Raw genomic sequence first — 23,151 nt, forward strand, 5'->3', positions numbered from 1 at the left:
CGCCGATACTTGAAATGTGCTTCTGGCTTTCTGCTTGCATTGACACACAGAATTTCCAGTGCAATGAAGCTATGTTTGAGGCTGTAGAACAGCAAGATCTGGATGCTGTTCAGATTCTTCTCTATCAATACACCCTGGAGGAACTGGACCTGAACACACCAAACAGTGAGGGACTGACTCCTCTGGATATTGCCATCTTGACCAACAACGTCCCCATTGCTAGGACACTTCTGCACGTTGGGGCCAAGGAAAGTCCACACTGTAAGTAAAGAGCACAAACTGAACTTGTAGGTAAAGGCCTGGAGGAGGTTTATTTTACTGCTGGTTTGGGGCATTCATTCCATTACACACAAAACTTGACTGGTTTGACCATGAAGATGATCATACCCCAACAGTACCATCCTGCAGGAGGGTGTTTGCAGCCTGTTGAATGCTCACTAGGTCTTTTTGTTCCCTATGTCAGACACACCAAGTGATGAATCTGGTTGGGTTTCTAATGTGAGTAACCGTGGGGCAGCTGAGTTAATATCAATACTGAGGGGGGAAAAAACACCTTTAGAAAGATGGAAATGGGAACTGAGAGAGAGCTTCAAAGATTATAGTGTGAAATATGGAGTTTGTCATCAAAAATGTAAGGACAAGAGGTTGCCCAGACTCTGGGCTGTTTTAACTATCCTTTTGATTTTTGGCTATGCTGCCTTCGAGGAACAGGTTCTGGTGTGGCTAATGGAAGTGAGAGATTGCAGACTCCTCACTCTTGGTCTTCAAACAGCCCCAAATCCAAGAGAATTTCAGAGCTCTGCAGAACCAGAGAAAATTGACAGGCAAACCCAACCTTCCCTCTTGATCAGAACACCAATATTGCTTAGAGCTCCACATTGTAGTTATAAACCTCCTTTGTACTCCCCCAGGAGTGTTTTTCCTGCACAGTTTGTGGGCTGGAGGGTGACTTTACCAACCCAATTAATCAACCTTCTACCATGACACCAACTCTGACGCCTTGCTGGTGTCTAAAAATACCCCTGATGTGTGCCAATCTGTTTTAAGCTGTCAATGCCTATATTTAGGCCATTCCCAGCAAGGCTATAATGAGACTGTGTTTGAGGGGTTCGGCCGCTGCAGACTCTGCCATTAATTTGAAGTTAGTTAAATTAACAACATTTAGTGCTGGCTTGTCAATCTCTGTGCTCCAGGAAATTGCACCTTGAGGCTACTACCATTGCCAGTTCTTTCAGTGGAAAGTGTGTATGTGTGTGTGTAGAGGGTGTTTTTTTCTGCCAGACCCTCAGTGTTGGTACACCTTTATTGCTTTTCTATGTCCACAGCACTTATATTATCATTTATTCTGGCCTCCTTTAACCTTCCCTGGAGATTTTTTTCCCTTTTTTTTCCCCCCCTTTTTTTTTTTTGCATAGTGTAGCTGCTCAGTGAAAAGAGTTTGGTTTTGTGTGTGTGGTGTGTTTCTCTTTTTTGGTTGGGTTTTTTTTTTTGGGTTTTATATTTATTTGTTTATTTTTCTGTCATGGTTCATGACTGAGGCTTTAAAAGAAAAGGGGGGGGGGGGGAAAGAAGTGTGACAGCATTTAGAGTGCATGATTGACTGCTGAAGCAACATTCATTAACCATGACAAATCTAGAGGAAAACACAGTCTTGAGTGTTCTAAACAGCAGTAAAAAAAAAAAAAATGGGGTAAAAAAAAAAAAAAAGCCTAAACTAATTTTTCATTGACCTCATCTGTAAATAAATGCAGTCTGATGGCGAGCAGGGGCAATCATAAATTAGTATTCATTTCCTGTAATTAATGCAAACATGCCTATGAACACAGGGAATATGAATATATAACCACCTCATTTCCATTTCAAAATACAGACCCACCAAATTTCCACTTCACTTATCTTGATTTTCAGCTCTTTCTGATTGCAATAATGGATGAAACGTTCTCAGCAGCAAGCAAATGATGGGCTTGGGTTGTTGCTATTTTATTTTGGGTTTTTTTACCTTAAGGGTTTACAGTTGCTGCTCAAGAGCAAAACACAAGAAGTCGTTTTCAGCGCTCAAAACAAAGGTTCACAGCAGCTTTCTGTGTAGCTTCACCCTTGTGGAACTGATAGTAGTCACTTTCTATCTCTCCAGTCTTTCTGCTTTGATTCCTGACTTAACCAGCCCTGTTAGGACAAAATCACAGAAACACAGAAACATTCCTTCAGGTTGGAACAGACCCTCAGGATCACCAAGTCCAACCCAGAGCCCTACTCTGCAAGGTTCACCCGTAGCACCTAGCCCCAAGCCCAGGTCCACTCCTAGCCCCAAGAGCTGGATCCAAACCACCTTTAAACACTTCCAGGCTTGGTGACTCCACCACCTCCCCTGGGCAGCATATTCCAATGCCTGACCACTCTTTCCCTGAATTTTTTTTTCCTACTGTCCAGTCTAAAGCTACCCAATGGCAGCTTGAGGCCATTCCCTCTTGTTCTATCCCTAATTACCTGAGAGAAGAGACCAGCACTAGCCTCTCTACAATGTCTTTTCAGGTAGTGGTAGACAGCAATGAAGTCTCCCCTCAGCCTCCTCTTTTTCAAACTGAATCCAATCTGTTTGTGTGATCTCAAGGCTGCAAAAACAAGATCCAGCACCCAGCAGCAGCATTTTCATTTCTCTGTGGTGGGCTGTTGAGCACGAATTCCCCAGGCTGAGTAGGAAGGGACTTCAAGGTAGAATTCTGACTCATCCCAGTTTTGGAAGAGGACACAGGCATCTCTTCATCTGATGGGAAGTGCATAGGAGAGATGCAGATATGTGGGAGACTGAAAGGCAGAGAAATCTCTCATTCCAAGTGCACACAGGTAGCTTCCTACAGGGAAAACTCTTCCTCCTCCACTCTATTAGCCATAGTGATCCAGGTGAAATCTCACTGTAGCCCCTAAGCTAACACTGTAGGAAAGAGGATCTGAAGGGCAGATAGCCTCCATCTACATCACCTGGATTTCCACCTGGAACAGGAATGACAGCAAATAAAGGAATAGAAAGTAAAATGACAATCTTAAACATAAAGTGAGTAAGATCAGAAAGTAGAGCATTTAAAATATCCATTTAGCTGGGGAGCAGGCAAAGGCCACTCTGTCATCTTTTCAGTTACTTTGATTCACCATATACTCTTGGTTTGGCTTGGCTTCTTCACCTGACCCCAAATAAAAATGAGATTAAAGTTTCCAGTGGCCAATAGGACACGTTCCCAAGATCAGAATCTTGATTAAACAGACAGAGCCAGGTCCTTAGCGAGAACTTGAACCAATGCCAGTTCTCAATCACCTGAGGTTCTGGCACATAAAATCTCCTTCCTCAGCCCTGTTGTGCTATCAGATGTGTTGCAAGTTTATTGTAGGCATGGATCCAGGAAACCGTATCACCTTTGGCCTCCCAGTAAACAGGCAGCTCTGAGGATACCAGCAGATTCCAGGGAGCTTGGCCATGTGCCTCTGATGTCCATATGAAGAATGATCAAACTTCAAGAAGTGTGGCTTGATGCCAGCTTCTGAAAGCAAAGGCCGAGACAAACGTTCCTCAAGCCTAACCTTTTGGATGTCAGAGGTGCTGAGTAGTTCTTTGCTCTCCTCCTGTAGCTTTAAAGATCCTGTGGCACTTCCCACATCAGTGTGCAGCCTTATTCTGAAGCTCTGCTAACCTTCAGTTGTGATATTGTTACGAGAGAGAGAGAGGACAAAAGTCAAAATGAAAGATTCAGGCTGGATAAACAAACAGCTTTTTCACACAAGGACAGAGGAGCAGTGGAGCAGCTTACCCAGAGCTGCTGAAAAGCCTGCATCCTGGGAAGCTTTCAAGACTAGATTGGGCAATGCCCTCAGCAGCTTGGTCTGACCTCATAGCTGACCCTGCTTGGAACACAAAGGTTTGACCAGAGAAGGTCCTTCCCTATCTGATTTGTTCCATGATCCTACTATTCCAGTTAAGGAATAAGATGTTCCTATGTGCAGATATCTTTGCTCATGTGGTGTTTTGATGTTTAAAAAGTGCCAGAGTCTTGGCCCTTTCTTTGGTACAGTTTGTTTTCAGAAATGCTTCTGCTCCTGCCTTGTGCAAGAAGCTGATTCATGCACCCCATGGCAGATTTAGGCTGTTCTTGTAGAGCCTTAGGGAAAGCAGGAGCCTGAAGGTTCCTACATTGCAGCTCCCCATTGCTGCTAAGAGTAGCTCTTATGCCAGGACAGAGTTTGTAGTAAACAGGACACTTTGACATCCACAGAAAACTGACTTTCTGTGACATCAGAATTCCTTCTCTTCTACAGGATTTCCTTCAGGTCGAACAGCAGATCCATGACTGCACATTTGCAAGTCCTATTTCCTAGCCTGAACCATCAGGCTAAGAGCATTTCTGAGAAGAGAGCTTGAGTGACCACCTTGACTCACCACATTTCACTGTATAACCCAGGGGCTGGTTCAGGGTAGTCTCGTGGGCTTGGGCTAACATCAAACCTGTGTTAGTTTGCAATCTGCATGATCTTCATCTTCACCTTCATGCAGCATGCCCTGCTGTACCATGACCTGCTAAGCATCACATTACAATTATTCTGAGCACTGGAGGAAACCCAGCTCTCCAGGTGTCAACCTGTCCTCTACCTGCCCAGCCTGTCAGAGGACTAAATTAATATTACTGGGCAAAACCATGGCAGAAAGAAAACCTGGAAAGGGATCCATGCTACACCAGCCATACCCCACCCCAAACTCTTCTTCTTCACTTTGCCAGTTAGATCTCTTTCTGCTTGTAGAGGTTTATCTTATGTGTATTTGGAACCAGCACAACTTCCTTTTTTTACTATGGAAGTTTATGATATTATGTCAAAGCAGGGCAAATGCTTTCTTGTTTTAGTTTGAGTTTAATATTCACAGATTCATAGAATGGCTCAGTTTGGAAGGGACCTTAGAGATCAACTACTCCAACCTCCTTGCCATGGGCAGGGGCACCTCTCCACTAGACTAGGTTGCTCAAGTCCTCATCCAGCCACCAGGGAGGAGGCATTCATGACCTGTTTCAGTGTCTCACCATCGTTACTGTAAAGAACCTCCTCCTAATATCCAGTCTATACCCACCCTCCTCAAGCTTCAATGCATTGCTCCTCATTCTATCATTATAAGTCCTTGTCAAAAGTCCCTTCCCAGCTTTCTTGTAGGCCTCCTTCAGGTACTGGAAGTCTCCTTGCAGCCTCCTTAAAACATGTGCAATTTCATACTGATTAAGAGATTTTTCCAGCATATGAGGCACGCTGGAAGACAAAATGCGCTCAATTTATTCATGTTGTTAATCCCTGTTAAGTGACCTTGGGTGGTATAAATTGCCATGCTCTAATCCACTGGATGGCAAGATAACTGATGGAAGGCAGTGTTCAAGGGCTGGGCTGACCTTTCACATGTGTTATGCTGGAATGTGTGAGGCTGGGGTTTTGTCTCCTGTCCACCAAACTATTCCTTTCCCCTTGCCTTGCTAGTTGTGAACATGGAGAGCAGGTCAGCGCATCTGAGTACATTGGTCCAGGAAGCAGAGCAGCGAGTCAGTGAATTGTCAGCACAAGTGATGAATGAAAACCCTGGCACAGACAACACAGAAAAGGAGAAGCAGCTGAAGGCATGGGAGTGGAGATCCAGGCTGTACAAGCGCATGAGGGCAGGCTACGAGCATGCCAGTAAGTAGGAGAGGCTGCACAATGCCAAACAGCTCCCGCTGGAAGCACTTTGTTGGGCAAAGCTGCTCTTGCTAACTTATCCTCACAGCACTGCTCTGAAGCCATGGCAGGGTGGGAAAAATAAGATGTACAACTAAATGGCCTTCCCAAGAATGAGAGGGAAAATGATGCTAGAACATTGCAAGACCAGAGATCTGAGAGCAGCAAGCACACAGCTCTTGCAGGAGTGAGCTGCATAAAAGTGATGAGACTGCTGTCAGCAGCTAATGATCCTGTCCTTCTTGCTTCTCTTCATATTTACTCCTGGATCTCATTTAGTGTGCTCAGAATTTAAAACAGGATGATTAGAAAGGAATATATGAGTAGGAAGGAAGAGGGATGGGGACATTGGCCTTTGTTCTGCTGTAATTTGATTGATTTTTAATGAATTCAGTTAGAAGAACGGAGTAGTTCTGAATATTTCATCAAACAATGGAATTTCATTTTATATCTAAATTGAGGTATTTTAACTGTGGCATCCCCAGAGAACATTTTCATAGGGTAGCCTCAGATTGGGTCACTTCAAACAGTTGTACCCAAAATAAAGGTGAATTTGAGCCCTTGGGAAAGAGTAAACAGGGCTGAACTGTGTGGATCTGTAGCTGTATCCTAGTCAATGAAATACAATCATTGCCATTAACATTTTTACAGCCATCCCTACAGAAATGTACTTACAAATCATTTCCCCAGGTTTATTGTATTCTGAGATTACTTCTTCAAGCCAGCTGTAGTGCTCCTTGTAGTAGATACTGACTGCAGGAAATAGAGCAGGAGTGTAAGTGAATGGAGTGACTTCTGAAATCAATCCCAGCAGTAAGTCACAGCACTTGGGGCTTGATTTCTGAATTGGGTCTGGTTGAAATTCTGTGAATTCAGATTTTATTTCTTTTTTTTTTAACACACACCACCACCCCAAAACCAAAACCAAAGCAAACCCAAGCTAGATTTGAAAAGAGAAGTGTAGGTTGGGAGTGCTGCACTGGGACATTGGTGGGATCTGCACTTTCTGCATCACAATAAGGTAAACATCTTCTTTCTCATTTGATAAATTTAAGTTTGTTAGTGAAACCATAAAGCTTTAATTAGCTCTTTGTGGGTTTTGTCCTTTCTCTCTCCTCTTACCCACCCCAAGAGATTTATAGGGGCTTTTCACTGACATAATTAGCATGAATCTGTTTTATTGGGTTACATATATGCAGGAAGATATTTTTAACCCAAAGGAGTCAAAAAAACCCCAACCAAAAACAAAACCCATGATAGAAACAAATGGTGTCTGCAGGATATTGTTAGCAGGGGCACTAATTAAAATGCTCAAAAGGCAGAGCACACAAACACCTACAACCCGAAGCTCACAATTGCAGGGTGATTTTCAGTGGGTTCTTTGAAGACTCAAACATTGTTTGAATAGGATTTGTTGTGCTGAAGAGCTGATGTTTTCTCTTCTCTCCCAGGAGCCCCTGAGGCGCCAACCAACGTCTGTGTCATGGTAACAAGCAGTACATCACTCACTGTCACCTTCCAAGAACCTCTGAGTGTCAACTCAGCTGTGGTGACCAAGTATAAAGGTATTGGATTTAAGCATCTTTCGTTTGCCTTAACAATGTACAAAAAACTGGGGGGCTGGCAAAGGGATTTATCTGCAATTAGCTGTAGAAGTGGAACTTTCTTCAAAGATTTCCCCAAAGACAAAATTTTTATTAAAGGAAAAAAAAAAAAAAAAGAAAACAAATTAACCCAAAGTTTTTCTCCATGAGTGCTTTGAAGAAGTTTGCTTGACTCACTGTGGTTAGGACATCAGCTCAATGACTGGGTTGAGATGAGCAGTTGCACAACACAAAGCTAACTTTTGGTGCCTGTGGGCTCCTGAAACCATGTGTATCCTTGTAAATGCCAAACCCACACCACCATTCCTTAAAGGAATGCCTCTGGAAGCTGAAGCGTTTGGCAGAGGCATCCTACAGCCCAACTAATTAGCTATTCCAGTGCTGCCACATCATTCTTGAAAGAGCAATACATTAGGGGTGGCACCAGTTAGTTGCAAAGTGGAATGAACAGTAAAATGCTTCCATCTGAATAGCACAGTTGAAGAGAGATGGCTTTAAAGCAGAGTTTCTGTTCCACAGGAAATTCCAGCATTCAAAAAAAAATTATAATGTTGTATTGAAGATCAGAACAAAAAAAAAAAGAGAGAGATTTTGCATTTTCCCAATGAAAGGAACTCCCAAGCTTTCTAAAATGTTGGAAAGAGGAAGTTCCTCAGTGTTCTTTGCCTCCATCTTCCAGTGGAGCCTGAGTCCTTCCAACAGGGAACTGAAAGGCACTGTTCTGAAGAGCTGGGACCTTGTTGGCCCAGCATGGGAGAGTCAAGGAATAGGGAGCCTGCAAATCCTCTTAGTTATTTCCCACTGGAGTGGGAGGGTTTAAATATTAAAGCAAAGACACAAACACAACAGGAAGCAATCCAAGTAATTTGAGAGGTCTGTGAACCTTGGGTTTCCATCCACAGAGCAAGAACCATGCTGGCTGTGCGGTGGGACAGCCTCTTTCCATACGCGGGTGTCACAGGGATTGCCTCGAGGGGAGCTTCAGAAAGCCCCAGTGCATCAAGAGGGTACCACAGCTCATGGAGCTCTTCTGAAGGTGGGAAATGTTGGTGCAGAGCTCTGCTGGCATCAAGCATAAGCACCCAAAAGACTGCTTGAGTTTATTTCGGAAAGGATAGACTCTTTCTTATCTTTCCTCCTCCTTCTCCTGCTCAGAGATTCCAGGCATCACTGCTATGCCTAGTTTAGGGGGTGCGGGGGGGGGAAAGTTTACAGTGTAAGAAAAACAATTCCAACTTCCCAGATCTGACTAAAGCCATCAAAGTGATTCCATTCCCAACAGCCTCAGTGGAAGGGTAAATTGCTGTCTTACACCCAGTCAGCTGTGCAGTGCTGCAGGAAGGGTGATTTTCAGAAACATCAAAGCCTAAATCTAATTTTCAGCAATGGCTTGGGTTGCCAGGAGACTAAATTTCATTTAAGGGCTTCCTACTGCCTGATTTGCTTGTGAAAATGATGCTAGGGCTCCTAAAGTTCCCTCGCAAACATCAGCCTGTCCTTTGTAATGCGCTTGAAATGCTGTCCCCACTCTAATTAAAATAACTGTTGATATTTTCATAGCAAAGCAAACTCCCCAGAAGCACTCATTTTCAAAAAAAAAAAAAGAGAGGAAAAAGAAAAGAAAAATAATTTTCTAAAGGCTGTAGAATCTTTCTCTCATGGATTCCTTTGGGTTGAGTCTGTTTTGCACCATGTCAGCCCTGTCCCCTTTTTTGTTGAGCACGACATCCAGAGAAATTTAATCCGACCTGAGCTAACTTCTAATCAGAACAGGGAGCCCTGCTGTCACGTTTGGAATTGCCCTCACTGGTGATCATTTTCTGCTTTATCAAGTTGACAGTTAGTTTTGCCAGAATGTTCTTTTTTAAATCCTTTATCCCAGGAGACTTGCACATTTATGGTTAGATAAAAAGCCAGATCATTAATAGCTCCTTTTGGTGACTTTCGGGAATTAATTAAGCGCCGGTGGTGGAATTGTTTATTACATTATGGAGTGAGATTCTTTGTGCTAGTTTGAGGGGGTCATAAAACGAACCTTTCAAATGATCACTTGCAAGAATGATTAGAACCAGCTAGCAATTACTAGGCCTGAAAAGGGGAGCTTGATAACATTGTGTAAGGATCTTTTTAGTCAGATACATAAACCTCCTACCCAGAAAACCATCGAAGCATTTTGCTAATTCAGGGGCAAACCCAAGCTGGTAGGGTTTGGTGGTTGGTGTGTTTTTTTCTCTCCCCTCAACGCTTTACCATTTCTGTTTCTAAGCAAATTAGAATTCAGATCATTTGCAGCAGTGTTTAGGGAATACCTGCTCATTAACAGAAGCTAATAATGTTCTTTTCTCCAGCCTTGAGTTACAGGGGATAAAAGCTGACATCGTTTCTGGTCAGTTTAGTTCCCTCAAAGCAGTGAGAAACTGCCAATTGCCTTTTTTTTTTTTTAATCTTTTTTTCCTTTTTTGTTTTTCCTGTGTCTCTTTTTCTTTTAAAACATATTTTTTTCCCAAAAGCTTTATTTGCCCAAATGTCATTTAGAAACTGGGCTTGGAACGTTGTCTAACTGTCTGTTATTTTCCTGTGTGTGATCTTTTCCCTTGTTAGCTGTATAACTTACAAATAATAATACAGGAGAATAATACTTTGCACTCACTCTCCAACCACTAAAACCATCTCACTTCATTAGGAGATTTAATTTTAACCACACACGGTGAATGGGTATTGACTTTGGTGTCCCAGCTGGATGGCAGTTCAGGGACTGCATTCTGTTGAGCCATTGCTTTAAGGAGCCAGAGTATTCTTTACTTCCTCTCCTGGATTGTTGTTTAATGTTGCAGGCACCATCCTAATGGCTTCCTTCAGCTTCCCTCCAGAGAAGGCTACACAGTGGTGGTGGCTGATGAGAAATGATTCCTATGTATATTGTAACTTAGTAAAGTGTTTTGAGGCTGGAAGCAGACAGGCATGACATAAATCAATAATAATAGTAATAATCTGCTCCATGCTAGAGAGAGAGATTCAAAGCCAGAGACACCTCACCCCAGCCAGTTTTAGGAAGGATGTGAAGCATCACTGTAATATTGAGAAGAAAAAAAAAAACCAACCCTGCCCTTGGCTAATCGTGCCCTGAAGCCAAACCTCACATCCCAGTGTGGAAGTACTTAAAATCTGCTTTAGTTTTTACATATTTGAAAGCACAATCAGAATGCTGCCCACGAGTACACAAAAAAACTCACCACAGTTTGAAGCCAGGCTGAACCTTCCAGTCCTGTTGTGCTGTTGCTGCACGATGTATTTTTATCCTAGAGCTACTAGAGCTACACTACTGTGACTACCTTGATGCAAAAAAACCCCCAACCCAACTAAACAAAATAATCCCAGCAGCCACATAATCCTGATAGGCACCACTTGACTCTGAGGAGCAGCCCCAATAGAGGGGTAAGTGCTTGCAGGGCTGTGAAGAACTCTTGTCTCTCAGTAATCAGCCTTTCTGGGGTTCAGGTGTCCCCTACACCACACACATACACACACACACACACACATATGAAGAAAGCAGGGGTTTGGAGAGCTAAATTATAAGGAGAGGTCAGGATTTTTGTTGCACTTCTTGTCTGTGCATTTTAAATCTGACTTAAACCTTGCTTTACTGTGCATAGGTACAGCTAAAACCCCTCCTGTTGCATAGCTGGGGGGGTCACTTGTTTCCCTTCAGAAGCTGTCAGAATAATGCTGTGATCCCTAGGTATAGGGTAAAAGCCAGAAAAGGACCTAGCACCAATCATTGCTACTGCAAAGGATCACTTTGCAATGGAAAAAAAAAACCCTCCCTTTATGTCGTATTTACAATTCTAAACCAAACATCTCTATTCCCATTTGGAGAAAAAATGAAACAGCTTGTATAACTGAAGCTGAGCTAATTTATTTAAGAGCCTGGAACTATTTATGTTTGAAGAGAGAGGAAGAGTGAAGAAAAAAATAAAAAGCACAAAACCCAACCCTCTGAGCCGTGTTTGATGTAGCAAACAGAGCTGATCTTCTCTCTTTGGCTGTGGCTGTGGACTTGGATGCCAAGTTATTTTCCAGATAGCAATGGTGAGCTGCCTAGGCCTCCTCAGCCCGTGTTACCTTCTTCTTTGGTTTGTTCTTTCAGCAGAATAGTTCATGTTTGTCAGGCTTTGCCCAGCTGCCTTCTAGGATTTCTGCTGGATAGAGAGAAGGGTGTTCGGGGTGGGGGGAGGGGGTGGGGTGGTGGGGTGGTTAATTCTCTATGTCAGTGTATGTAGCTCTTGAAAATGAAACCCCTCACGTCAGCTCAGATCAGGAAAGAAGGAGTTATATCTTACTTGTGTTTTGATGAAAAGTTGCTCCCTGCCTCCCTGCTTGCAAGGCAATTTAAATGGTCTTTAGGTCATGGTTCAGTCCTAGCCAGATATGCAGTAGCTGCAGCACGCTGCTGTCACGTGGCTGCATGGAACAGGTTGGTTATAGCCAAGTGTCTTTGTCCAGGACAGGCTGAAGCAATTTGGTGTCATGGAATCATAGAATATTAGAGGTTGGGAGGGATCTCCAGAGATCATCTAGTCCAACCCCTCTGCCAGAGCAGGATCATTCAGGCCAGAGCACACAGGAACACATCCAAGTGGGTTTAGAAAGTCTCCAGAGAAGGAGACTCCATAACCTCTCTGGGCATCCTGCTCCAGGGCTCCAGCACCCTTACAGTAGTGTCCTCAGTAGCCTCCTCTTTAGACTAAACAGCCCCAGGGCTCTCAGCTTTTCTTCACAGAAGAGATGTTCAAGTTCCTTCATCATCCTTAGAGCTCTCCTTTGGACTCTCTCCAGCAGATTCCTGTCTCTCTTGAACTAGGGTGCTCAGAGCTGGCTCAAGCCTGACCTTGAAGGCCTCCAGCCACAGGCCTCAGCTCCCTCCCTGTGCATCCTGTTGCAGTGTTCCAGCATCCTCATGGTGCAGAACTTGTTCCTAACAGCCAGTCTAAATCTGGTCTTCTCTAGTTTGAAGTCATTGCCCACCATTTGCTTAGTCTAATCAATAGAGGATGATGATGATGATTGTTGTTATTATTATTATTACTATTATCATTACTATTATTATTATTATTGCTATTATTCAAAGTTTCTTTGTGTATTTTGAAGCTGATTCTTTCTTTCCCCAACACAGTTCTTTCTCCATAAAAAGGCAAGAGAATACATTTCTTTGTGAGACATTTGAATTTATCCTACTGAATAGGTGTGGTCTGAGATTTTTTACAGTAGCTCATTTATGGCACTTTATTAGGTCTCCTGGGCACTTTATTTGCACGTTACAATTTGGTAGCTAGCAGGACTGTGCAATTTTACTTCTATTTTTATGCCTAGCAAGTACAGAAATGTATAAACATTAAACCTGTCTATTTCCAGCTCCCTTCAAGGGCCAAAGGATGCATTGGACTTGGAAGAACTTCTATTTTTTAAGTTTAAGGTTAAAAGCATCATTGGACATGGACCACATATGAAGTGATGGTGTAATAAACTGATCTAGCTGACCAGACACCAGTTGCTCAGCTCAATCATTCCTGCCTCCTGCTTTGTGTTTTATAAGGATTTTGAACAGCAGCTCCAGGTGATTGGCAGTGAGAAAACCCAGACCTATAGGCTCTGGTTTTGTCTGCTTTTGGTGTCCAAGCCAAAAAGCTCACATTGTGATGTTGCTGAATTTTAGACATTGCTTTACCTTTTACATTTGCTTGGATTTCCCTCAATTTTAAAAATGATCTGCATGTGGCCAAGCATGACAGCTTTCAATTCATAGGTGCTGCAGAGAAGAGCTGAAATTCCCATAGTCACTGGCAGGGCTGGAACTCCAGACCCTCAGCTTCTGTCTTGAAGGAGGTCCCTAATCTGGCAGATCTCCTGATTCCCAGGTTTGGGAATGCTTCCTCACTGGAGACTTAAACCTAGAAGGTTGTCAGAGGCTTGTGGTAAACTTTTCCTGCTCATTGCTTTTTCTGAAGTCTTCCCTGGTCCATCATGGACTTTTCTGGAGCATTTACACACATAAAGGCACTAAAACATAGTCAGTTTGCCTCTCCAAGCCAAACTTGAAACTGTTCTAGTAATTAGATCTGAGCCACAGAACTGATAAATGAGTGTAAATTTGGACTCGGGCCTTTGGGTCTGCTTTGAGCTCTTACCGCATCTATTGAGCATAAGTTGCAGGGTGTAGTTGCTTGCCATCACTGCTTATTATTGGCTGGTGCAAAAGGTGAAGGAGCCCACAGCTCTTTGGGAAGAAGCCTTCTTGCAAATAAAGTGTTTAATTGCTGAAGAAATTCTCTGAAACAAGTGTCACGAAGATTTAAAGCCAGGGAAGTTTCAAATGAAGATGTGCACTCTAGGAATAGCCCAGGGACAATCCTCTTGGTACTACTCTGGATGCTGCTCTGATGAGAGGCTCTTAACCCACCCACAGCTCTTCCCCACTAAAACACAGTGCTTTGTGTTCTTCAGCTGGATGCAGTGCTACTTGTTTCCACCGTTTCCATTCCTCTTCAGCCTTCTTGATGGTTTTCTGTTCTTCAGCTCGATGCAATGCTGCTTGCTTCCATCTTTTCCATTCCTCCTCAGCCTTCTTGATGATTCAGTACAAAAACCATTAACTAAGTTTACAGAAATAACTCAAATAATAGAAAGGACCCCAAACAATGGCCACCAGTACCCAGAGCAGTTAGGAGCTCAGATTTTAATTGAAGTAGTACCTAGAAATTCCAGTTCCAGGCCACAACTCCACTCTTTTAACTTCTGTGTTTGCACAGCAATATCCAGTAAATCCCAGTCTGAGTCCCTAAACAAACAAACAAGTGGGAAGTTCACCTGGCCCTTCTGTGGCTCCTCTCATATTGTCCCTGTCTACACTCTTGTTGATCATCCTGCAGCCAGCTCCAGACGTCCTGTTAGTGTGGATTTATGGATGGATTATACCCTTCACAGAAACCCAGAGCCATGGGAACAAACACAAACTCCTCAGTGCCAAGCATTTGTTTTTTCCACATGGAAGCACTATGCTGGGATCTCTGTCAGGACTCCCTGCAGCTGCCATGACTTCTCTTTCTCCTATCATTCTCTGGAGAACTTTCAAACATGAGAGAGGCCTGAAAAGAGCCTGAACCCAAATCTACAAACATGTGTCCCTTTCTCAATTCAGGCCAGAAAGGACAGCTCATGGCAGCTTGGAGGAGCTGACCAAATACTGCAAACATTGTTCTCCATCTGAGCTGGGGATGCTGTCTGCACCAGCAAATGATTCCTGCTCTTCACCAGTGTTCAATCCTCTTCACTCAGTTTTTGTTTAGGTGCTTCCATCCTGATTTTTATCACATGAATGGCAGTACTCAATGTCCTTAAATCGAGCTGCCAAAGCATTATGAGTGTAACTTATTAACATTATTTCGTAAAGATCAGCAGGCAGGGAAAGAGTGTCAAGTGATTTCTGGTGTCAGTGCTCTCTTTGAGCTTTACATTTCAAAGGAAGCTATTGAACAGTGCAGTTATTTGTTTGGAGGCCCTTGGAAACACAAGCTAAATCTACAGTGTCCTCCAGCTTTGGTTCTGGACATAGGGGTGAAGGGAAGGGGTGAGAATCTTCCCTACTTCAGTCTGGGTTAAAAGCCATAGCGGCAAAATGCTTTGTCCAAGGTCACAACAGCAAGCCAGGAGCAAAAGGAAGAATAAACCCCAGAATCCCAGCTCAGTGCACTGCTCTGTAGGCTCCAGCAACTCAGCAACAGAACTTGTGTCCCTCAGTCTAATTAATCTACTCAGCAATTCAGTGTTTTCAGTGCAAGCAAAAACAAATGCCAAGAGAAGTGACAAATTCTGCTGTGGCTCAGGCTGTTTACTTGACTCAGGAGAAGGTGTTTTCTTGAATGAATCTCTTCAGTCTAGAGAAGAGGAGGGTGAGGGGGAGATCTGTCTACAACTACCTGAAGAGAGGTTGGAGCAAGGAGGGGCTCAGCCTCATCTCTTTGGTGTCAAAAAACAGGGCCAGAGGAGATGCCTACAAGCTGCACCAGGGAAGGTTCAGGCTGGATGCAAGGAAATATTTCTTCACAAAGAGGGTTCTCAGACATTGGAATGGTCTGCCCAGGGCAGTGGTGGAGTCACCATCCCTGGCAGTGTTCAAGCAGCCTGTGGTCCTGGCACTTAGGCATACGGTTTAGTGTTAGTGCTGAGTTAAGAGTTGGACTGGATGATCTTTGAGGTCTCTTCCAACCAGATACATTCTGTGATACACTAGGGTCACTTTGCCTCCATCTGATAAGCTGTTTAAGGCATGCTGAAGAGAACAGCAAGACAGCGAGTGGAGAAGAAACAGGTGAAAAGAAACTTCTCCCTTTATTTTAAAGGGAAAGAATTGAGCAGTGAAAAAAAACCACCACCAAAACAGAAGGGGGGGTGGAGGGGAGGGAAGCAGCCCTACTTGGCCACAAGTAAGTTACATAACTTAAGCCAGTCTAAAATTCTGTGCCAGCAATTTACATGAGTTTTATGTAACTGTTTATACTGCTGTTTATTTAAAAATTACTACTTATCTTGGCGACCGCAGCAACACATCGTGCATTTGCTAGCTCTGGAATACAGGGCACCTTCATTAAAACACATAGTCACCAATATATTAAACACACACACACACAAAAAAAACCACCCCAAAAAAAAAAAACCCTTGCTCTGACATAACGTGAAGTGTCAGATGGAAAGCCTCAACAGCACAGACATTCAGCGCTCACGACAAAGCAGCCCTTTGGGGTGTGCAGAGCAGGACTGGAACATGCTCCATCCTTAATTCACCCAACAGCTTTCAGGTCCTTTACAGCACAGTTGGTGCAGTCTACAAGACCAGCTCTTGTTCCTGAGCTCTTATGAAGGACCCTCTTCATCTTCAGGTTTTTTATGCTTGAGCGTTTCTGTGTTCGGCTGCTGAAGCGCTGGGCTTAGCCAGCCCTGTTGTTCTCTCTGAAAGCCTCAAGTGCTCTAGAGTTACACAAATGATGGTTTCTGTTTGGAGCAGTCCGTTCCAGCGCTCTCCTTCAGAAGGCAGACAAAAGAATCAGCCAAATTTTAGATGGGTTGCTCCTGCACAGTTAGATGACTTTTTTAGATTCAGGTTCTTCACGGTCAGACCATGGATGTGGAGCTTTGTGCTCATGGCCAGAAAGTGTGAGCAACACCAGCCTGACAAATGTAACATAGCTCACAGGAGCTTGGCCTTTCTTGGTGGGGCCTGCTGAGTCAACAAGATGCTCTCTCTCTCCTTGCCTTCATTTTTCCATCTATTTTTCCCCATATCCTTCCAACCCAGACCATTCTATGTTGAGGATGTCCCTGCTGGCTGCAGAGGGGGTTGGACTGAGTGACCTTTGGAGGTCCCTTCCAACCCAGACCATTCTCTGATTCTCTGACTCTGTGATTCTTTTTGTGCCTATTCATTCACATCCTTCTAAAAGGTTTAATGAGTACAGCACAATATTGTGCATTAATTTTAGCTGACCATTATAATAGAGAGCTGAAATCTGGCAGTGCATAACAGCAGATAGACGCTTCAGTGAGAAATTACTTGGGTTGATTTGCTATTAAAATTATATTACCATGTCATCCTCTTCTCACCTGAAGCAGTAAAATCATGGGGGAGGAAAAAAAAAAATCAACTTTGTGGCAATTAAAAGTAAGCCCCAAAATGGCAAAATTTGCTATGAGTTCCTTTTTGACAGGTATCATGAGTCAGGGAATGACATTCTGTCAAGCAAAGCAATGCTTCAGTGTATCCTGGTGATATGTTTGCAGTAGGACTTTGAAAGCAGGGGACAAAGAAGGCACTATTCCAACCCAGCTGTTCAAAAAAATAGGTATTTCTCAGTTATTGAGATTTTTATGGGAACTAGGGGGCAAGGATTTTCCAAATGTGAGGGTTTAAAATCTGCATATTTGACAATCAAGTTGTGGCTACCTTTGTATACACCATCCTAGTAGGTAAATATCCTTTGAAGGAGGATTCTTGATCACAGTGATGTCCATAACCTGATCCACAAACTCATATCAGATCCCTACATGGTTAATTTCCCAGGTCTCAGCCACCTCAGGGGAAGCTCAAAACTCCACTGCAGGCTCCTGGTGTTACTTGGCTGTGTGAGAAGCACAACTGAGCCTCAGGCCAGCTGAGGAGAACAGAGGGTGCACAACCCTCCCCAGCACCTTGGGAAAGGACTCACATACTCAAGTCACTCTCCCTCTCACAGCTGTCCTTCAAGGGACTGGGAGATCTTTGTATCAACTAGCAAGCACTGGTTTAATGGCCATGGTGGTCTTAAGTTGATGGTTGAACTCAATGATCTTAGAGGTCTTTTCCAGCCCAAACGATTCAATGATTCTAAGTCAATGAGGGTGTTTGCCCTGCACGTAGGGTTTCACTAACAGCATGAATTGGGGCAACAGCTTGTCCTAGGACATCAGAGCAAAACTGTGGTTTGTTATTTCAAAACCCACTTCCTCAGCTCTTCCTGAGGTGGCTTTAAAGGCAGTGTCAGCCTTTTCAGCTTCCTTCTCTGAACTCAGCAAGTTCAAACCAAGAGCAAACTGCCCTGCTGTTGCTGCTCTTAACACCAGTACCCTGCTGCTCCTGCTGGACACAGGCTTGCAAACCTGTAGGATCACAATCCTGATCAGATTGAGGCCGTTCATTCCTCTTCAGGCAGTGTGTGGGCACCTCTAAATATGAGGAGCACTTTTCCAGATGCTGGAATAGAAGTGGCAGGGTTGAGAAGGTGACCCCCATCAAGAGCAGAGCTGCAGTGTTTATTTGTGGGAGCTACCCAAATTTAAATGTGCCTCCTGAACTGCAGTTTATGATTGGGCACACAGGAACAATTCTGAGAAGCTTTTCTCTTTCAAGGTGAAAAGAGAAAAGTGACACAGCCAGAAGATGGAAATTCCACATGCTGCAATTAAAATACCTGTACTAATAGTCCCAGTGCTACTGAATATGCAAATGAGGTGTCTGAATTATTTTGTGACACTTAAAAGGAAAGCTTTGGGGTGAATTCTCCACTTGGGTGTCAATCCAGAAAATTGATGGCATTTTCCCACGTCTACAGTAGGGTAATTTAAGAGATGAATTTCACTGTGTTCTTGATTTTTCCTGGAGGTTTGAGTCTGAAGGTATAAATTACTAATACCTGGAGGTATGTCTCTGGGATTAACCTTCACTCTAATCATGCTACCTGTCATTGTTAAAGTATAGTGGAAGAAAAAGAGGCTGGTTTCCTACCTGCAGCCACCAGTTCCCCACTTGTGTCTTTTTTTTGCAGCAGTTTTCAGGGCCTGTTTGCTGCTGTTTTACACAACAATGCATTTTTGCAAGCACTGAGGAAAAGTCCTGACTGCAGGACTGCTCAACCCATAGCCCCTCAAGCAGGAACTGGAGTTGTCTGTACATGGGTATGGCAGCGAAGGTGCCCATGGTAATGTAGGCTGCAGAATGGGTTAGGAGGGATGTGCCAGCCCAGCACCACTTCAATCACTTCAGAAGTGGACACAGCTCCTTATGGAGCTCTCCAGTTTCAGTGACCACAGCAACATCAGGCTTGGACAAGAGAGCCAGAACCCACTGAAGCCAGTGAAGAGACTCTAGTGAGAGTCAGCTCTAGTCCAAGGAGGATATTGCTGTACAAATTAGCCAAGGCTCAGTGATGAGAGTTTTGTGGAGCCAAAAGGACTCTCTGCCCAGGCCCACCTATGCAGATCCAACTGCAAAGCAGCACTTTTCGTTGCTTTGGGTGCATAAACTGCCAAATAGCTTTAGCAGGTCCAACTCTTCTGCCTACTCTTCTCCACTGCTTCTCTTTCTTTAAAAGGAAACTGTTTAAATGAGGGCAAATGTTGACTGAATGTAATGTGTTTTGCAGGGTATTTTTAAGTATTCTTTGCTAAAAAGCTTTTGACCAATATTTTCCTTTTCCATACACAGAATTTAATTCCTGTGTGAAGTTTTGGGAAGCATTATTGTTAAACATGACTTTTAGTATCCGCATGGAATGGGGAACTGCTAGGAGAAAAGTTAACCTGTGAGTGATTCAAGCGCTTTGATTCCTCTTCTTGGACTGGAATCTGATTTGGATTTTCTTCTGCTGTTTGTTTCCTAGTGGAATGGAGCTCCTCAGAAGACTTTTCTCCTTTGGCTGGTGAAATAATTATGGATAATCTTCAGTCTTTGAGGTGCACCATCACAGGGCTCAGAACGGTGAGTGCCAAGTGACTTGTGTGGATCTCAGTGTCCTCTGCCACCCCTGGCAGACATTGATGATTTGCAGTTACTTGGTAATAACTGCAGAGTGCCTTCCTTTTAGCAGCAAGTTCCAGCTGTTAACCATAACATGTCTGCTATCCATAGTCTCAAAGTCACAAAGGAACAGACAGAGAGCATGAAGTGTTTCATCAGTTGTCATGCTTAGGGGAGATCAGAAAAGGCCGGAGTGAAAGCTGCTGGTTTCTGGATCACAAGACACTCTCGGTGCAGAGCAAAAGCTCCTGGGAAGCCTAGTCCCAACTCTGATGACCAACAACTAAATTAACAGCTCCTTCTCTTGGCAGGGCCAGAGGTATTATGTCCACGTTTCAGCATACAACATGAGAGGATGGGGACCTCCACGCAAATCTACTCCTGAGTGTGCTTCTCCTTCAAGTAGGTTGTGTTTGTCTGCTCTCCCAGTCTGATGAGTGATGGTGCTTTCTAAGAATTCCTCCCCCTTCCAAGAGCAGAAAAAGACAAATATTCTGGAATTCATGATTTAATTACCACCTCTTCTAGGAATGATTTTGTATTCTGCCCTGTAGCATTATAGATCCCACTCACTGGACCATGCTCATAACATCCTGTATGTAGATTACCTTAGGGTAATCAACACAAGTTGATGAGATCTAGTCCACCAGCACTGGAATGTTCCAGACATGTCCAAAAGCCTTTCTTCCTCTCCAAACCCACAATAGGTTTTCTCATACTCCATTGGAACTGTGATTTCTCATCTGTAACTCTTAATCTATTATAATCACATAGTGCTGCTGGTTCCTTTGCAGGTTTACTGTTCACTGTCAGACTGGCTCAGCATATTGCAGCCTCCCTTGTATTGATTAAGGCAGTGAAGTGAGACTTTGCACTTTATTGCATTAGCACTTGTTTTTATTAGGCTGATGTAGCAATTTAATAAACTTGCTTGCTAATGAGAGAAAATAAATTAAGCTGTCCCTGCTCTCAATGGAGAGGATTGAATGCATGAGGATTTTGCAGCACCATTGTCTATTTTCTTTCCTTCAATTTTCCTCTTGTTCACCCTAGAATAAAACCAGATCTAAGCTAAGATGCCATTTACCACTGCAGTTACTGGGGGGCAGAACTTCTTTATCCTCATGACTGCCTTCACCACTGCCTTTGAGAACCAGCAGACTGGCGCTTGGCAAGAAGGCAGCGATCTGAAATTACACCAAACTATGTCCCTAAGCTAAAAATTCAATGTGAATGCATTAATACACTACAAAGTTGTCTCTGATGGCAGCCAGAATGAAATGAAAGCTTCAGGGTTTAATCCTGATCCCTTCCAATCCCAGAGCATCAAATGTTAGTGACATCCTTGGAGATGCATCGATGTAGCATGGCAGTGAATGCTCGTTGCTGTCCTCCTGCTTCTCGCACACACATACAGCAGCAGCCTGGATAGTGGTGGCCAGCGCTGTGCAGCTGGTCTGTGATATCGTGGTGGAGAGAAACATTTCTAGGCTTCATTAGCAGGTGAGTGGTGGGCAGTGATGGAAGCTGTCCATCCATGTCTGGTTTCTATGTCATTTTTATGCTAGTCAGCAATCTAAAGGCTCAGAAACTTTGGAAACCACTGGGATAGAGAAATCATAAGGTTGTTTGAAACTCTACCAGCTTGTTGACACCAAAGCACTTTGAGACTGGTGAGTTCCAGTTGGATCCTCTTGACTGCTCCCAGGAGATCTAAAACCTGGACTCCCCACACCAAGCTCTTAAGTGCAACTGGCCCTTGATCTCTGCAGCATCACACAATGTGCAGGACAGCCACATGCAGCTGTCACAACTGCCCACAGGCTATCAGGACAGCAAATGTCTCCTCTTTCCACCCTTTCATGGAGCTTACTCTAGCTGCTGCACTAAATGGCAGCAAACCCATATTTATAATCCCTGGCACAGTGAGCCCACTGGAAGGAATGCTTGACTCCAAACTTCCATAGAAACCAGATCTGTATATTTAGTGAGAGAGCAAACTGTTTGTTGGTGGCTGTGAACACATTCATGGCCTCTAAGCCAGCAAGATGGAAGCATGTTTCCCTTGCAGACAGATCTCTTAATACCTTGATCCACTGCTACTTTGAGTCAGGAAACTGGTGCAAGACTTTTTTCTCATTATACTGGAAGGATGGAAATAGCCAAGTCTGGAATTACAAAGCTCCTTTCTGATAGACACTGGCTCATTCCCCTATCTGTGATGAGATTGTTTCTTAAAATCAAGATTGAGATTGTAGCAAAAGAGGGAAAACAAAGCAAAGGAGGGAAAGCAAAGTCTTTTGTAGGTTGAAAGTAGGTGGAACAGACAGAAAGCTCAGCTCAGCTTCTTGCCTCAGGAGAGCAGCGCTGAGCAGAGCCTGGGCTCCAGGGCAGGAACCACCAGCAACTGTCAGGCCTCTGCTGGGAGCAGGTTTTCCTCAGAGCATGTTTCTCTGGCTACAGATCTAGCTCTGGAGGGAAGAAATGCTCACTCTCTGCTTTGCAGTGGGTTTTCTGTCTAACAGAGGCCCAGGCTCCTGGTGTCCCAGCAAAAGGCAAAAGCAGCAGCAGGACCCCCAGTGAGGTCCCAATGCAATGAGCACAGGCTGGAGCAGCTCTGGCCCTTTATGTACCTGTGGAGAGAAATAACCATTGTCTAGTTAGGCACCACAGGAGTTTCTAGGAGCTGATTATGAGTTCTTGGTTAATAATCATTATGATTAATTAGCTGGCACAAGGTAAAGCAGCAGCAGACAGATGTAGCAACAGCCCAGATGTAAAACTCCTCTAAAGCCAAGAAGTATCAGAGGCAAGAAAACATTTTTATACCCTTGTATTGCACCTTTGTGTTCTATTTCTGTTTATTTCCTTTGTTCAACAGACTGGAAAGACTGCAGTGGAAGAGAACCTCGGCACAGGGGACACACTGAGGCCCTGGAACGCCTCCTTCAGCAGGTTCGAGCAGCTCATCAGCATTATAATTGCAGAGGTAAGGCAGAGGAGCTGTGTGGTAGGGCACCAGCCGAAGCCTCTGTGGCGCCTGTAATTTTAGCAGGTTTCTAACTAGGTCATACCTTCTCATTCATCAGGGGGGGAAAAAAAGAGATATTAATATTGGCCCATCTGGAATCACTTTAGTGCACTATCTTGCTCTTAACCCTTGAAATTAGCTGGATGAAAACACTTGGAAGCTCGAAGGCAGGCAGCACAGACACACCCTTTCTGCCTCTGCACACCTACGGATTTGTGGTGGCATACAAGTTAGTTTCACACAGGATTCCACTGAAATGTTTCAAGAATCCCTCTTTTGTTTTGTTTTTCGTCTAAAGAGAGTTAACAACTGGTTTGGATCAGAAGAGGGGACTTGGCTGCCTCCAAATGGAAGACACTAAGTACTCTAGTGGATGCGATGCCAATCCGTAATGAAAACTCCTTGCAGAGAGAAGATAAGCTTGCTGTGTTTTCAAATGGAATGGACCAAAACTAGGA

The 23,151-nt window shown here is 43.8% G+C and overlaps 1 protein-coding gene across 1 annotated transcript in view; it reads left to right on the forward strand.

Moving 5' to 3' along the window:
• The window catches only part of ANKFN1 (ankyrin repeat and fibronectin type III domain containing 1), a 58,857-nt gene that overhangs the window by 7,391 nt on the left and 28,315 nt on the right, over positions 1-23,151 (forward strand). Inside the window, exons 3-8 of the mRNA XM_054170476.1 lie at positions 51-261; positions 5,503-5,697; positions 7,188-7,301; positions 19,526-19,623; positions 19,974-20,064; positions 22,544-22,651. Of these exons, the coding sequence (XP_054026451.1) occupies positions 51-261; positions 5,503-5,697; positions 7,188-7,301; positions 19,526-19,623; positions 19,974-20,064; positions 22,544-22,651 (817 nt within the window). The remainder of the gene's footprint in view (positions 1-50; positions 262-5,502; positions 5,698-7,187; positions 7,302-19,525; positions 19,624-19,973; positions 20,065-22,543; positions 22,652-23,151) is intronic.

The sequence above is a fragment of the Dryobates pubescens genome, chromosome 20 (genome assembly GCF_014839835.1).
Source record: "Dryobates pubescens isolate bDryPub1 chromosome 20, bDryPub1.pri, whole genome shotgun sequence".
In the NCBI taxonomy this organism is placed as follows: domain Eukaryota; kingdom Metazoa; phylum Chordata; class Aves; order Piciformes; family Picidae; genus Dryobates; species Dryobates pubescens.